The sequence below is a fragment of the Oncorhynchus clarkii genome, chromosome 9 (genome assembly GCF_045791955.1).
Source record: "Oncorhynchus clarkii lewisi isolate Uvic-CL-2024 chromosome 9, UVic_Ocla_1.0, whole genome shotgun sequence".
Lineage (NCBI taxonomy): Eukaryota > Metazoa > Chordata > Actinopteri > Salmoniformes > Salmonidae > Oncorhynchus > Oncorhynchus clarkii.
This window is the reverse complement of record NC_092155.1, coordinates 14,133,008-14,150,735: the sequence shown is the minus strand read 5'-3', so window position 1 is coordinate 14,150,735 and position 17,728 is coordinate 14,133,008. Positions and strand designations below refer to the sequence as shown.

The 17,728-nt window shown below is 41.4% G+C and overlaps 1 protein-coding gene across 1 annotated transcript; it reads left to right on the top strand.

Moving 5' to 3' along the window:
• The first annotated feature begins 423 nt into the window (after positions 1 to 423).
• LOC139415924 (receptor-interacting serine-threonine kinase 3) lies at positions 424 to 17,513 on the top strand. Its single transcript, XM_071164098.1, has 14 exons — positions 424 to 590; positions 1,298 to 1,488; positions 1,902 to 2,037; positions 2,151 to 2,339; positions 9,248 to 9,396; positions 11,620 to 11,669; positions 11,779 to 11,934; positions 12,080 to 12,162; positions 12,331 to 12,394; positions 12,538 to 12,599; positions 13,391 to 13,430; positions 13,628 to 13,797; positions 14,261 to 14,303; positions 16,699 to 17,513. The coding sequence occupies exons 2-14, from the start codon at positions 1,331 to 1,333 to the stop codon at positions 16,869 to 16,871; spliced, it is 1,473 nt and encodes a 490-aa protein (XP_071020199.1). The 5' UTR covers positions 424 to 590; positions 1,298 to 1,330; the 3' UTR covers positions 16,872 to 17,513.
• The last annotated feature ends 215 nt before the right edge of the window (positions 17,514 to 17,728 follow it).

The following is a 17,728-nucleotide window of genomic DNA, read 5'->3' as shown; positions in this document are numbered from 1 at the left end:
CCTTTCTATAGATAGGTGGTACAGCTGTAAACTAAAATTAACATCGTCTTGTAATTAATTGCAACAATCTAGTATTCAGTCAATAATAATGGTTGTCAGCTGAAGTAGCCTAAATCCATATCAATACACAATTGGGACATAATCATAATATGCCTAAAATAGGTTATGTAGTGGAATTTAAAACAATTATTAAAAAAAATAAACATTATTTTCAAAACACGCCGCATTAGGACATTTTTCTAAAATTGCTCGTTATAATAAAAACGTCATTGTCAATGATTCGAAGAAACGGCTATTTAGTTTACGAAAACATTTTACAAATGTCACCAATCTTCACCTTCACTCTATTTCGCAGCCAGGTGAGGCGCCCCTGCTCTGTCACTCAATCGGTGCGTCATCCCTCTGATTCTGCCAATTCTTGATGGGAAGTGAAAGAAGTTTATGAGAAGACCGCCATTAGAAAAGATATCTCGCAGAAAATGAACTGACATATTTTTAACACAACGGGTTTGATCATTTTCGCTGCTATTTCATTGCAAAATAGTGTTTTAATAACACCTGTTGTTATAAAGAGCATGAAAACCACAAAGGTAAGCATGGTTCTGTTCGGTTCTGTGATTTTTTTCTTATTTTTATTGAATGGTAAATTACAATTGAGGAAGTTAAAAGAGTACGAAGGAAAATACCAATATAGTTGAGAGATTGAGTCTTTACTCTCTCTCTCGCTCTCTTTCAATTAAATTAATTTCAAAGGGCTTCATCGGCATGGGAAACATAATGTTTACAGTGCCACAGCAAGTTAAATAGATAATAAACAAAGTGAAATAAACAATCCAAAATTAACAGTAAACATTACACTCACAAAAGTTTCAAAGTAATAAAGACATTTTCAATGTTATATTAGTGTTATAACGATGTGCAAATAGTTAAAGTACGAAAGGGAAAATAAATAAACATAAATATGGGTTGTATTTACAATAGTGTTTGTTCTTCACTGGTTGCCCATTTCTTGTGGCAACAGGTCACAAATCTTGCTGCTGTGATGGCACACTTTCACCCAGTAGATATGGGAGTTGATCGGAATTGGATTGTTTTTTTTTCTCTCTCGCTCTCCCTCCTTTGTCTTTTTTCTATTTCTGTCTTGAGGGTATTCTTTATGGTGGTATGTTCTTCTCACTTTGGCACAGTAGCTACAGTAAATTAGTTACTTTGTGCAGTATTGTAGCCTACATTCTGTACATTCTTTTGTAAATCATCACACATGCTGTAACAATCCATTGTTTCATTTGTGGTTTAGTTGCAGTATTTCTCCTTGGCCTCCTGGTGAAAGATGGAACTGTCCAGTTGTCCGGCTCCGTTGCTGATTGGTGATGACAGCCTGCAGAAATGGTGTGTGATTGGCTCAGGAGGGTTTGGACAGATCCACAAGGCCAGACATGTAGAGTGGGGGTTGGACGTGGCCATCAAGTTGTTGCATTATGATGACGGGTAAGTATGGTCTATTTCACAACTTTGTACAAAAGTACTTTCTTGAGTTGAGTGCATATTCATATTGTAGCGACCATTGTTAACCCAACACCTATTGATCTCATCAAGGGGTTCGGATCTCTTGGGGTAACGACAGTCGTTTGACCCGGGTTCGAGTACTGACCCAGGCAAACTCCACATTTTCCTCAATAACATGTTGCCTATGTCTCTGTCAATTATTTTGTCCCTCCACTCACACACCTCTACTCACCTACAAATCACACACACACACACACACACACACACACACACACACACACACACACACACACACACACACACACACACACACACACACACACACACACACACACACACACACACACACACACCTACCTCTATCTACCCATCACACACACACACATACACACCAGCTCCAGCTCATCTCTGCTCAGAGAGGCAGACCTCATGCGCCAGGGGGGGAGCTCATATGTCCTCAGGATCCTAGGGGTGTACCAGGGACGGCCCCCAAGCTCCGGCCCCTCCACCCACCTAGGGCTGGTCATGGAGGTAAATAATACCTACTGTGAATAAGTCTGACTTAGTGACTCATGCACGGGTGTAATTAGTAGCATATACAATGTGTGTGTATTTATTCTCCTTTATTTGTAATATTTCTACAGTTTATGGAGAGGGGGTCCCTGGCGACCCTCCAGGAACGTCTCTCCGGCCCCCCACCCTGGCCCCTGTCCTTCCGCCTGGCCCACCAGGTGGCTCTGGGCATGAACTTTCTCCACCACCTCGATCCGCCCCTGCTGCACCTGGATCTCAAGCCCAGTAACGTGCTGCTGGATGACAGCCTCCATGCCAAGGCAAGTCCCAGGCTTCTTGGTTTGATACAGTACCAGGCAAAAGTTTGGACACACCTATACATTCAAGGGTTTATCTTTATTTTTGACTATTTTCTACATTGTAGAATAGTAGTGAAGACATCAAAACTATGAAATAACACATATGGAATCATGTAATACCCAAAAAAGTGTTAAACAAATCTAAATATATTTTATATTTGAGGTTCTTCAAAGTAGCCACCCTTTGCTTTGATGACAGCTTTGCACACTTTTGGCATTCTCTCAACCAGCTTCATTAGGTAATCACCTGGAATGCTTTTACAACAGTATTGAAGGTGTTTCCACATATGCTGAGCATTTGTTGGCTGCTTTTGCATTACTCTGTGGTCCAAGTCATCCCAAACCATCTTGTAACGGCTCTCGTCGAAAGGAGTGGACCAAAGCGCAGCATGGAAAGTTTTCATGATTTTTATTATTTTATTTATTATTTTTATTACTCAAACAAAATAACAAAGCAAAAACGAAAGCGCACAGTTCTGTCAGATATAGACACTAAACAGAAAACAAGACCGCACAAAACCCAAAAGGAAAAGGACAACTTATATATGATCCCCAATCAGAGACGATGATAGACAACTGCCTCTGATTGGGAACCACACTCGGCAAAAAACAAAGAAATAGAAAACCTAGACTTTCCCACCCGAGTCACACCCTGACCTAACCAAACATAGAGAATAATAAGGATCTCTAAGGTCAGGGCGTGACAGTACCCTCCCCATCGCTGGAGGCTCCGGAATGGGAACCGTCGCTGGAGGCTCCGGACTGGGGACTGTCGCCGGAGGCTCTGGACTGCGAATCATCACTGCAGGCTTAGTCCCATGGATCATCACTGCAGGCTCCGGGAGCTGGCGCAGGATAGCTTGGGCCGAAGAGACCAGACCAGGAACGCTGAGCCGGCACAATCCGTCCTGGCTGAATGCCCACTCTAGCACGGCAACTGCGGGGAGCTGGTACAGAGCGCACCGGGCTGTGAATGCGCACTGGAGACACAGTGCTCATCACCCCATAACACTTTGCCTGACCGGTCACATGCCCCCCACTGTAAGCACGGGGAGTTGGCTCAGGTCTAAACCCTGACTCCGCCAATCTCCCCGTGTGCCCCCCCCAAAATGTTTTTGGAGCTGCCTCTCTGGCTTCCGTTGTTGTCTCAACTTTTCGTAGCGTCGCTGTTCCTCCCTCTCTACCTCTGCCTGCTTCCATGGCAGGGTCTTGTCCCAGACTTTCCCACCCGAGTCACACCCTGACTTAACCAAACATAGAGAATAATAAGGATCTCTAAGGTCACGGTGTGACACATCTCAATTTGGTTGAGGTCGGGTGATTGTGGGGGCCAGGTCATCTGATGCAGCACTCCGTCACTCTCTTTCTTGGTCAAATAACCCTTCCAAATCAAATCCAATTTTAAATAGTCACATGCGCTGAATACAACCGGTCTGTAGACCTTACAGTGAAATGCTTACTTACAAGTCCTTAACTAACAATGCAGTTTTAAGAAAAATAAGTGTTTGAAAAGTATTTCCTAAAATAAACTGAAGTAAAAAACTAAGAGATAGAAAAACAACAAACATTATGTACCAAATAAGTTTCAAATAACACAAAAAAACACACACACTAGCACAATTGGTGCCATTATTTGTATTATTATTTAACCTTCATTTAACTAGGCAAGTCAGTTAAGAACACATTCTTATGTACAATGACTGCCTACCAAAAGGCCTCCTGCAGGGATGGGTGCTGGGATTAAAAATACAAATAAATACAAATATAGGACAAAACACCCATCACGAACACTATATAAAGAGAGACCTAAGACAATAACATCACATGACAACTCAGCATGGTAGCAACACAACATGACAACAACATGGTAGCAACACAACATGGCAGCAGCACAAAACAGGGTACGAACATTACTGGGCACAGACAACAGCACAAAGGGCAAGAAGGTAGAGACAGCAATACATCACGCCAAGCAGCCACAACTGTCAGTAAGAATGTCCATGATTGAGTCTTTGAATGAAGAGATTGAGATTAAACTGTCCAGTTTGAATGTTTGTTGTAGCTCATTCCAGTTGCTAGCTGCAGCGAACTGAAAAGACGATTGACCCAGGGATTTGTGTGTTTTGGGGACCTTTAGCAGAATGTGACTGGCAGAATGGGTGTTGTATGTGGAGGATGAGGGCTGCAGTAGATATCTCAGATAGGGGGGAGTGAGACCTAAGAGGGTTTTATAAATAAGCATCAACCAGTGGGGTCTTGCAACGGGTATACAGAGATGACCAGTTTACAGAGGAGTATAGAGTGCAGTGATGTGTCCTATATGGAGCATTGGAGGCAAAACTGATGGCCGAATGGTAAAGAACATCTAGCCGCTCAAGTGCACCCTTACCTGCCGATCTATAAATTATGTCCCAGTAATCTAGCATGGGTAGGATGGTCATCTGAATCAGGGTTAGTTTGGGAGCTGGGTTGAAAGAGGAGCAATTACGATAGAGGAAACCAAGTCTAGACTTAACTTTAGTCTGCAGCTTTGATATGTGCTGAGAGAAGGACAGCGCACCGTCTAGCCATACTCCTAAGTACTTGTATACCTTAAGCTCTAAACCCTCAGAGGTTGTAATAACACCTGTAGGAAGAGGGGCATTCTTCTTACCAAACCACATGAACTTTGTTTTGGAGGTGTTCAGAACAAGGTTAAGGGCAGAGAAAGCTTGTTGGACACTAAGAAAGCCTTGTTGTAGAGCATTTAACACAAAATCCAGGGAGGGGCCAGCTGAGTATCATCTGTATCATAAATTGATGAGAGACCTTCCTACTGCCTGAACTATGTTGTTGATGTAAATTGAGAAGAGCGTGGGGCCTAGGATTGAGCCTAGGCAGTGGCTGAGACAGTATATTTTCTGACTTTATACACTGCACTCTTTGAGAGAGGTAGTTCGCAAACCAGGCTAAAGACCCCTCAGAGACACCAATACTCCTTAGCCAGCCTACAAGAATGGAAGGGTCTACCGTATCAAAAGCTTTGGCCAAGTCAATAAAAATAGCAGCACAATATTGCTTAGAATCAAGGGCAATGGTGACGTCATTGAGGACCTTTAAGGTTGCAGTGACACATCCATAATCTAAGCGGAAACCAGATTGCATACCCGAGAGAATACTATAGACATCAAGAAAGCTAGCCAGTTAATTTTTGACAAGTTTTTCCAACACTTTTGATAAACAGGGCAAAATAGAAATAGGCCTGTAACAGTTAGGATCAGCTTGATCTCCCCCTTTAAATAAAGGACGAACTGTGGCTGCCTTCCAAGCAATGGGAACCTCCCCAGAGAGGAGAGACGGGTTAAAAATGTCAGAGAGAGGCTTGGTGTCACGGACATTGTCGTGGAAATGACCGGACCAAGGTGCAGCGTGGTAAGCGTAGATTTTCCTTTATTTATATAAATGTTGCCAACAAAACAAGAAACAAAGAAACGACCATGAAGCTTACTAGGGCTATAGTGCCACTAACAAAGTAAATTACCCACAAAGTACAAAGGAAAAAAGGCTGCCTAAGTATGATTCCAATCAGAGACAACGTCCCTGATTGAGAACCATACCCGGCCAAAACATAGAAACAGAAAACATAGAAATAAAGAAACTAGAATGCCCACCCTAGTCACACCCTGGCCTACCCAAAATAGAGAATAAAAGCCTCTCTATGGCCAGGGCGTGACACTTGGCGGTTATAGGGGCAGCAACCTTAAAGAAGAAAGGGTCTAAACCATCTGATCCAGATGTTTTTTGGGGGGTCAAGTTTAAGTGGGAATTCAGTGAGTATGCGTGTGCCGAGCCTTCCGCCAAATGCAATTCTTTACTTTTTATTTATGTATTTTACATTTTTGTATAATTTTTCATTTTAATTTAATTTAAATGTTTTACTTTTTACCCCTTTTTCTCCACAATTTTGTGATATCCAATTGGTAGTTACAGTCTTGTCTCATCGCTGCAACTCCCGTACGGACTCGGGAGAGGCGAAGGTCGAGAGCCATGCTTCCTCCGAAACACGACCCAGCCAAGCCGCTGTGCTTCTTGACGCAATCCCAACTTAACCCGGAAGCCAGCCATACCAATGTGTTGGAGGAAACACCATACACCTGGCGACCATATCAGCGTGTATGCGCCCGGTCCGCCACAGGAGTCCAAATGCAATTCTTGAGGTGGAGTAACTCAGCAAGATCATGATCGAACCAGGGGCTGAACCTGTTTTTAATTCAAATTTTCCTTATGGGGACGTGTTTGTTAATAATATCACTGAAAATATCAAAAAAGAAGGTCCAAGCTTCTTCAACAGAGGGGATCAAGCTGATTCCAATTTACAGAGGCCAGGTCATAAAGGAAGCGTCTATGACAAATCAGGACAAGCTGTTTCACTGAGCAGCCATTATGAACACAGGCTGTAAAACAGTGATCACTACGGTCATTACGGAAAACATCAGACTGATACCTGTAAGGATTATTTGTGAGGATAACATCGAGGAGAGTAGCCTTTTCTGGGTGTTTGGAGTCATACCTTGTGGGACTGGTGATAATCTGATAAAGAGTTAGGGAGTCCTATTGCTTTAGGACTTGGTCAGGTGGTTTGTCCCAGTCCCATGTCCCAGTTTAGGTCACCTAGCAGGACAAATTCAGACTTAGTGTAAGGAGCCAGGAGAGCGTTTTGGGCAGATAGGGTACAGGCCGGTGCTGATGGAGGATGATAGCACCCAGTCAACGAAAAGCTATTTGAAAGTTGAATGCTTAAAACCAGCAAATAAAATTGTTTGGGGACAGACTTGGTGGAGACAACAGAGCACTGAAGGTGATCCTTGGGAAAGATTGCCACTCCCCCACCTTTGGAAGATCTGTCTTGCTGAAAAGGTTATAACCAGAAAGGTTAACATCAGTATTCAGAACACTCTTCCTTTTTTTTAACCTTTATTTAACTAGGCAAGTCAGTTAAGTTAATTCTTATTTTCAATGACGGCCTAAATCGGGGGCAGAACGACAGAATTGTACCTTGTCAGCTCGGGGATTTGAACTTGCAACCTTTCAGCTGCTAGTCCAACGCTCTAACCACTAGGCTACCCTGCCGCTCCTTAACTAACACATTTTAGGAAATTAGCTTCTAGTGTTAACATGCAGAAAACTCAAGCTTTTACGAGAGCAGAAATTCTTGAAACACTAATCAGTCAGAATTGGTGCTAGAAACAGTAGATGGGCCAAGGTGTACGTGCACATTTCCAGATTTCATCAACAGTAATACAATCAAGGTACGACAGAGGACAGGGAGAGCTCTGCAGTGCTGATTTATGACATCTGAATGTGCATTAGATGGTAACAAAATCATATTATACAGCCAGTGACAGCCATGCTGGTTAAGTGTGCCTTGAATTCTAAATAAATCACTGACAGTGTGACCAGCAAGCACCCCCACACCATCACACCTCCTCCATGATTCACGGTGGGAACCACACATGTGGAGATCTTCCGTTTACCTACTCTGCGTCTCAAAAAGACAGCGGTTGGAACCAAAAATCTCAAATTTGGACTCGTCAGACCAAAAGACAGATTTCCACCAGTCTCATGTCCATTGCTCGTGTTTCTTGGTCCAAGCAAGTCTCTTCTTCTTATTGGTGTCCTTTAGTAGTGGTTTCTTCACAGCAACCATGAAGGCTTGATTCACGCAGTCTCCTCTGAACATTTGATGTTGAGGTGTGTCTGTTACTTGAACTCTGTGAAGCATTTATTTGGGATGCAATCTGAGGTGCAGTTAATTGCCGATTTGCAACAGAGGTAACTCTGGGTCTTCCTTTCCTGTGGCGGTCCTCATTAGACCCAGTTTCATCATAGTGCTTGACGGTTTTTACGACTGCACTTGAATAAACTTTCAAAGTTCTTTAGATTTTTAGAATTCACTGACCTTCATGTTTTAAATTAATGATGGACTGTCATTTCTCTTTACTTATTTGGGCTCCCAAGTAGCGCAGCTGTGTAAGGCTCTGCATCTCAGTGCTAGAGGCGTCACTACAGACCCTGGTTCGATTCCAGGCTGTATCACAACCAGCCTTGATTGGGAGTCCCATAGGGCGGTGCACAATTGGCCCAGCATCGCCCGGGTTAGGGGTAGACCGTCGGGGTAGACCGTCATTGTAAATAAAAATCTGTTCTTAACTGACTTGCCTAGTTAAATGAATAGGGCTATCTTCTATATACTGACCTTACCTTGTCGCAACACAACTGATTGGCTCAAAGGAAATTCCACAAATGAACTTTTAACAAGGCACACCTGTTAATTGCAATGCATTCCAGATGACGACCTCATGAAGCTTGTTGAGAGAATGCCAAGAGTGTGCAAAGCTGGTTTCAAGCTGGTGGCTACTTTGAAGAATCTCAAATATAAAATATATTTTGATTTAATTAACACTTTTTTGATTTCTACATGATTCCATATGTTTTATTTCATAGTTTTCATGTATATGAAAACTATTTCACATGTATAATACATACTTGTACATCTGTGAAATAGGACAAATGTAAGCACACACCAAAGAATAATTATTACACTTGTGTTGTTGAATGTTGATCCCAACTCCCGAGTCTGTCTCCTGATTCTATTCTGTCAGCATTCACTTGGTCATTCTGAAAGTTTTTCTCGTAATGCCTGAAATGCAGACGGGAAAACCAGAACCGCTTCAATTTGAGCCAGATTGACAGCGCTCTGACCCAATGAGAATGGGGGGCACCAAGAGAGGCCAATCATATTCAGGGACGGCTGGTGCAGAGATATGTGCCCCCCATGCCCCTCCCTTGGCAATTTCACCAATGATTGTGACATTATTCTTTCTCTCCAGCTGACAGATTTCGGCCTAGCCAGGGTTTACCACAGCATTTCTAAAGCGAACAGGAAGGACACTGGAGAGGATGGCGGTACATTAAGTTACATGCCACCAGAGGCTTTTGACATGACATACAAGCCCACCCACGCCTCGGATATCTACAGGTAAGTATACACCATTGATACAATTGACATTTCACTGTTTCTCAAGGCATCTTTCAGAATAATAAAACAGTTTACAGCAGGTATAAAACGTGCAGCGAAATGCTTGTGAACTGAATGGATACATATAGTGCCTACAGAATGTTTTCACACTCAGATTTTTTTCCACATTATGTTGTGTTACAGCCTTAAAATGGACTACATTGAGATTTTGTGTCACTGGCCTACACACAATGTGGAATTCTAAATGTTTATAAAAAATTCATAAAAAATGAAAAGCTGTAGTGTCTTAAGTCAAGAAGTATTCAACCCCTTTGTTATGGCAAGCCTAAATAAGTTCAGGAGTAAAAATGTTCTTACAGTCATATAAGTCATACACTGTGAGTGAGTGTTTTAAAATAATTTTTGAATGACTACCTCATCTGTTAATTCCACTTTGGATGGTGTATGAACACACCCAGTCACTACAAAGTTACAGGCATCCTTCCTAACTCGGAGAGGAAGGGATTTCACCATGAGGCCAATGGTGATTTATAAAACAGGTACAGAGTTTAATGGGAAAGGGGGATACCTAGTCAGTTGCACAACTGAAAGCATTCAACCAAAATGTGTCTTTCGCATTTAACCCAACCCCTCTGAATCAGAGAGGTGCGGGGGGCTGCCTTAATCAACATCCATGTTATAGGTGCACAGGGAGCAGTTGTTGTGGTTAACTGCATTGCGCAAGGGCAGAACGACAGTATTTTCCACCTTGCCAGCTCTGAATTCAAACAAGCAACCACCATGCTACCTGCCGCTCTTCAATTGCTGTGATAAGAGAACTGAGGAGGGGTCAAAAACATTGTAGTTACTCCACAATACTAACCTAACTGACCATGTGAAAAGAAGGAAGCCTAGTTATACTGCAATAAATGTGGAAAAGCAATTCACTTTTTGCCCTGAATACAAGTGTTATGTTTGTGGTGTTAAGTTCTAAATAAACAGATTAAAACTCACACATTCTTAATAAAGCTCAAACCAAGTTTATCCAAGCACTGGGTCAGTCTTATACAGCTGCATAAGACAAAGACATATTTCCACCAGTGGTATTATGTATACCCCAATTTGGGTGGAGTCTCCTTCTTCTGTCTAAACATTACATATTTATTGCAAGGCAGGAAGTTAAGTAATGCGGGCAATAAACTGTTCCTTCTCCCTTAATATGACCTCTCCATGCTTTCCATGCTTATCAGTGCCTGTAAACATGTGATGGCCTTTTTTTTTTTACTCAGTACATTCCAAGCTGAATTGCATCCACTATATACATTCTGCCTACATATAACCATTAACTTCTGGTGTAGAAACCAGACTATGGCACTCAATATTCCAATAAGATACCTGATAATTAACAATATTTCAAGTTTAGAGTCAGAACTCATCAGGGGCAAATACAATACAACACATTACTGAATACCACTCTCCATATTTTCAAGCATAGTGGTGGCTGCATCATGTTATGGGTATGCTTGTAATCGTTAAGGACTGGCGAGTTTCAGGATAAAAAAAAAACTGAAATTGCGCTAAGCACAGGCAAAATCCTATAGGAAAACCTGTTTCAGCCTGCTTCCACCAGACACTGGGAGATGAATTCATCTTTCAGCAGGACAATAACCTAAAACACAGGCCACAACAAAGGCCAAATATACACTGGAGTTGCTTACCAAGAAGACATTGAATGTTCCTGAGTGGCCGAGTTACAGTTTTGACTTAAATCTGCGTGAAAATCTATGGCAAGACCTGAAAATAGCTGTCTCGCAATGATCAACAACCAATTTGACACAGCTTGAAGAATTTTGAAATTAATAATGGGCAAATGTTACACAGTCCAAATGTGTGGAAAGCTCTTCGAGACTTACCCAGAAATACTCACAGTTATAATCGCTGCCAAAGGTGATTCTAAAATGTATTGACTCAGGGTCTTGAATACTTATCTAATCAAGATATTTTTGTTTTGAAAATTAGTATTATTGTTGTTATTCCATTTTTTTTTACAAAGGTTAAGATTGTTTCTTCCAAGTTGACATTACAGAGTATTTTGTGTAGATCGTTGACAAGAAATTACAATTGAATCATTTTAATCCCACTTTGAAACTCAACAAGATGTGGAAAAGACTTTCTGATGCCACTGTAGTAAGAGAAAGATACGCTACATGGCTATCATGATGATTATTGTTCTCTTTCTAACAGCTATGGCATACTACTGTGGTCCATTATCACGGGAAAAGAGCCATATCCTAGTGAGTGACTAGTCCTAACACACAAACCTAAATACATTTGCCCATCAAAGATATACCCACTTCCCTCTAATTCACAACCCTCCCTCTCCTCCTCCTCCCCTCCCCCTAGACGCCCGGTCCAGTTTGGTGCGGTTCCGGATCCCCCAGGGGGATAGACCCTCTCTGGATGCATTGGACAGGGACCAGGTCGAAGGGCTGGGGGAACTGGTGGACCTCATGGAGAGATGCTGGGATACAAAGCCCACCCTGAGACCCACATTCCTGGGTAAGACAAGAGCCTGGAGGGGAGTGGATATGTTACAAATCAAATTTGTGCAATATGTTATGATTTTTTTTGTGCTCATGATTCCGAAGTACATCTTTAACCCATATTTTCTTGTGACCCATGGCTCTATTTTTTTGGTGTTCAGACTGCCTTGCTGTGACAGAGAAGATGTACGAGAAACACAAACAAGGGATAAATGATGCCGTCCATCAAGTGCAGAAAAAACTGGTACTGAATATGACCCTGTCATTCAAAGCTTTCAGTACCGTAACAGTACTAGTCAACTTTATTAAACAACTATGTCTACCTCGCATTCTAACTCCGACCTCTGTTTGTTTGTCTGTCTGTCTGGCTGTCTCTCACTCTCTCTCTCTCTCTCTCTCTCTCTCTCTCCAGGACTCAGAGAGTGAGCAGAGTATTACATCCTCTGTTGCTGCCCTTCATATCTCACAGCCATCAGGTACAACCCTTTATAACTCAATACATTTTCCAAACATCTTAAATTACCACTGCAGTTATCATTCATTCATTAATTTGTTTGCGCGTTCATCTGTTCATTCATCCATTCATCCATCCATTAATTTATTCATTCACCTTTCACAGGAATTCAAAAACACAAAGTGAAAATTTCTGATCGTGTGAAGAGTGAACCTCCCCCAACACAGGTATGCGATGTATGGTAAAGTTGGCGTTTAACACTGGTCGGTTTTGAATTTTCCTCAGTAATGGTTATGGTTAGGATTGGGGGAGGGGACGCTGATCCTAAATCAGTACCTAGGGGAAACTTCCCCCGTGGAACCAGGTATGGGTCTAAAGTGAATAATTTGATATATTTTGCACCAGATGCTCAAATAGGAAAATGGAAAATTTCTGATAAATATAAATAAAAAAATATTATACAACATTATTCAGAACCTATTTTCTTTTTCCTATATTCAAGGAAAAACATCTTGTGTATGAGAAAACAGAGTGGCCTACACAGAGTAACATGAGTCTGCATTCTTGTGTAACATGTAAAATAACAGTTGTGACATGGTGGTGTTATGGGTATTGTTAGATTCTAAATAGAGTAGAAAACACATGGATGCTTAGTAAAGCTCAAACCAAGTTTATTCACCCACTGGGTCACACAGCTGCATTAGACCAAGACATATTCACACAAGCACTGGTATTTAAACCTCCTAACATCACTGAACAGCCAATACATCTCTGTTGCTAGACAGAACTTTAGTGAGATCTGTTCTTCCTCACTTTATCTGACCTGACCTCAGCCCAAATTCCTCACTCCTCCCCAACTCATGGCTGTCCTGTTGACTTGTACCAGACTGTGGCCATTTTCCTTTCCATAGGATCCCTGACGTCAAACAATAACATTTTCAAGTTTCGAAGTCAGAACACATCAGTATAATCGACCAAGGTAAAAAAACTTGACTTCCTGTTCTTGTGTTTGCTACAGGAAACGGCTGGGAGATTGACCTCGAAACAGAAATATAAAGGTATACACAAGGAAGTTGTCGCGGGTAACCAACAAGAGGTTGTCATGGGAGGGTTTCTGGTAACCAATGAGGGATTGTCGTGGGTGGTTGCTTAGTAACCAATGAGGTTGAAATGAGAAACATTACTGGCCCCTAATGTTTGAATCCAAAATGTATTATCCTTTCACAAGATTCTTTTTTTTTCTTCTCCCTCATAGAGTATCCATCCCTTCAGCACACAGTCCAGCCAATGAGATGGCCAGATGCAGATCAGGTCACTTCTTCAACCAATCAGAAACCAAATATGTTTCCCCCTGTATTCAATCATGACTGCAAAACAACAGCTTCCCGCTCTGCATCTAATCAAAGTTCAGCGGTCAATTTTCAGGTACAGAGTCATGTTTCTGTATGGAAACGTGTTCCCAAAATAACCGTTATATAATAATAGAACAGTGAAGTGAGTACTCTGCTGAATCATTGAAACCAAAGAAACCAATGTCATGTCTAAAGCTCAGGTCATAGGTTACAGTGTGACCAAGTTCTAAACTTTAGACATAGGAGTTAGTTACCACACCCATTCTCAGAGATACCTAACTCTACTGAGCTAGGAAAATCAGCTTGCACCTCCTTTGTGGAACAATCTTCGAAATGTTCTTACATTTGATGAATGTGTTTGTTTTTTATGACCCTGTTTTTCTTTCTGTTTACATTTTGTATTTACATTTTGATGTGTGTATTTTCTATACTTGATGTAATTCAGGGCTCATCTGTAAAGAGACCTTGGTCTCAGTATGACTCACTGATAAAATAAATAAAAATGATAATATTTACTCTCTAATTTCTCCTTTCAGCGCCTGTGTTCCACTCCAGTTACCACATCCAGTTATCCCACAGGTATTACTTTCAGTCTATTTACTTGCTATGTGTCTATTGGTTAAAGGTATAGTCCACCCAAGTTACATATCGGTCTCCTTACCCTGGAAGCAGTGACTTCAGTACCTCCAGAAAGTATTCAGACCCCTTGACTTTTTCCACATTTTGTTACGTTACAGCCTTATTCTAAAATGGATTAAATAATTAAACAATCCTCAACAATCTACAAACAATACCCCATAATAACAAAGCAAAAACTGATTTTTAGACATTTTAGCAAATGTATTAAAAATAATAAACAGAAATACCTTATTTACATAAGTATTCAGACCTTTTGCTATGAGACTCGAAATTGAACTCCGGTGCATCCTGTTTCCGTTGATTATCCTTGAGATGTTTCTAAAACTTGATTGGAGTCCACCTGTGGTAATTTAAATTGATTGGTCTATATTTGGAAAGGCACACACCTGTCTATATAAGGTCCCACAGTTAACAGTGCATGTCAGAGCAAAAACCAAGCCACGAGGTCGAAGGAATTGTCTGTAGAGCTCCAAGACAGGATTGTCTTAAGGCACAGATCTGGGGAAGGGTACCAAAACATTTCTGCAGCATTGAAGGTCCCCAAGAACTCAGTGGCCTCCATCATTCTTAAATGGAAGAAGTTTGGAACCACCAAGGCTCTTCCTAGAACTGGCCACCCGGCCAAACTGAGCAATCGGTGGAGAAGGGCCTTGGTCAGGAAGGTGACCAAGAACCCTTTTGGCCATTCTGACAGAGCTCTAGAGTTCCTCTGTGGAAACTTCCAGAAGGACAACCATCTCTGCAGCACTCCACCAATAAAGCCTTTATGGTAGAGTGGCCAGATGGAAGCCACTCCTCAGTAAAAGGCACATGACAGCCCGCTTTGAGTTTGCCAAAAGACTCTCAGACTAAAGACTCTCAGACTATGAGAAACAAGATTCTCTGGTTTGATGAAACCAAGATTGAACTCTGGTCTGAATGCCACGTGTCATACCTGGAGGAAACCTGGCCCCATCCCTACGGTGAAGCATGGTGGTGGTAGCATCATGCTGTGGGGATGTTTTTCAGCGCAGGGACTGGGATGCTAGTCAGAATTGAGGGAAAGATGAATGAAGCAAAGTACAGAGAGATCCTTGATGACAACCTGCTCCAGAGCGCTCAGGATCTCAGACTGGGGTGAAGGTTCACCTTCCAACAGGACAACGATCCTAAGCACACAGTCAAGAAAACTCAGAAGTGGTTTTGAGACAAGTCTCTGGATGTCCTTGAGTGGCCCAACCAGAGCCCGGACTTGAACCCGGTCGAACATTTCTGGAGAGACCATTAAAATTAATGTGCAGTAACGCTCCCCATACAACCTGACAGAGCTTGGGAGGATCTCCAGATAGGAATGGGAGAAACCCCCCCAATACAGGTGTGCCAAGCTTGTAGCAGCATACCCAAGAAAACTTGATGCTGTAATCGCTGCCAAAGGTGCTTCAACAAAGTACTGAGTAAAGGGTCTGAATATTTATGTAAATGTGATATTTCAGTTATTTATTTGTAATAAAAATGCTAACATTTCTAAAAACCTCTTTTTGCTTTGTCATTATGGGGTATTGTGTGTAGATTGAGGAGGGGAAAAAACTATTGAATACATTTTTGAATAAGGCTGTAACGCAACGAAATTCAAAACAAGTCAAGGGGTCTGAATTGTTTCTGAAGGCACTGCATGGACAACGTATGACAGGAATCCATGCTTTGGTTTAGTTTCCACGTGGTAATATTTTAGCATTTGTGGCACAAATATCGTTCAAGTCATGAGACCGATATTAGCATTTTCTGCGCATCATGTTCAAATCATCAATAAGTTACTTTTTTGAGCTTCACTATCAATTTAGAATCTGTCGAATGATTTGGACATGATGCCAGAAAAATGCTAATATCGGTACCATGACTTGAATTGGATTTGTGACACAAATGCTAAAACGTTAGTATGTGGAAACAGTGCCAGGGAAACTAAACCAAAGCATGGATTGCTGTCATATCTTGTCCATAGCCTGCTTGCAAGGTAAGGAAATCAATACGCCATTTTGTAATTTGGGTGAACCATCCCTTTAAGAGGTGTTTAAAATTATCTGTGGCTTTTTCCCAAGTCTTTCCATGCTGCTAAGTGTCAGAAGGAAGAATTTCCTCTTCTTGGAGACATTTTGAAAAGGAAGAAATTAGTGACAATTGAGATAGAGCTGGGTGAATATCAAAAGTATTTCCTTTATTACTTGCCTCCTAAGCACGCATTGGAGGAGAAGGTCTGAGGGGAGGGACATGGGACCTTCTTCTCCAATGCTTGTTGTGGATGACGTGAGGAACCAAGGACAGACTATTAATATACACCCATAACCCCTTTCTCATCCAGGGGGATTCTCCATCAACATGAGCAATGTGGAAGGACTGCAGTTTGGTGACAATAACAACATGTTCATCAGGTCGCCACAACTCAGTAAACGCCACAGAAACCCCACAGCCCCATCTAGAGTTAACTTCACACCAGTGAAGCTAAGGAACCCTAAAGCTCCAGAACCATGGTGAAGTCGCCAACACTCCCAGCCCTATGCCCGTGGACGAATCCCTGCCAGAGACCGAGGTTCACTCTTTGTCTCTCATCTTAACCTGTCAGCCCCTCTGTTTATAGTCTGTCTGTAATAAAAACACAAAATATTGAGATTCATTCTCCTTAAAAAAAAAAGAAACCATAAATGATAATTATCTTTTTTTATTACTTTTTTTTTATTACTTTTTTGTAACATTTTGAATGATGAAATCCTGTGCAGCTAGAAAGCATGGATTGATCCATCTTTGTCCTTTTTATTCTGTTAAATTTGCCCACGAGGGACTGGTCTGCACTGACATCCTAAAGAGACTATCTTTAATATCTTTGCATTAAAAAAAGTTCTCAATTTGTTGAGCTTCAGGAAAGTCAATAAAAAGCTCAGATTTACAGAATGACCATCAGTGTTTTCATCTGTCTTACCACTAGAACAAGTCTATTTTTCCCTTTTATAATCTTTATTGTGTTTTTGTAACCCCTATCCAGAGACAATAGAATTTATGAATAGATTGGCATTCCAATTACATTGATATGAAGTATGTATGGTTCATACAGTTGAAGTCAGAAGTTTACATACATTTTGGTTGTTGTCATTAAAACTTGTTTTTCAACCACTCCACAAATTTCTTGTTAACAAACTATAGTTTTGGCAAGTTGGTTAGGGCATCTACTTTGTGCATGTCACAAGTAAGTTTTCCAACAATTGTTTACAGACAGATTATTTCACTTATAATTCACTTTTTCACAATTCCAGTGGGTCAGAAGTTTACATACACTAAGTTGACTGTGCCTTTAAACAGCTTGGAAAATTCCCAAAATGATGTCATGGTTTTAGAAG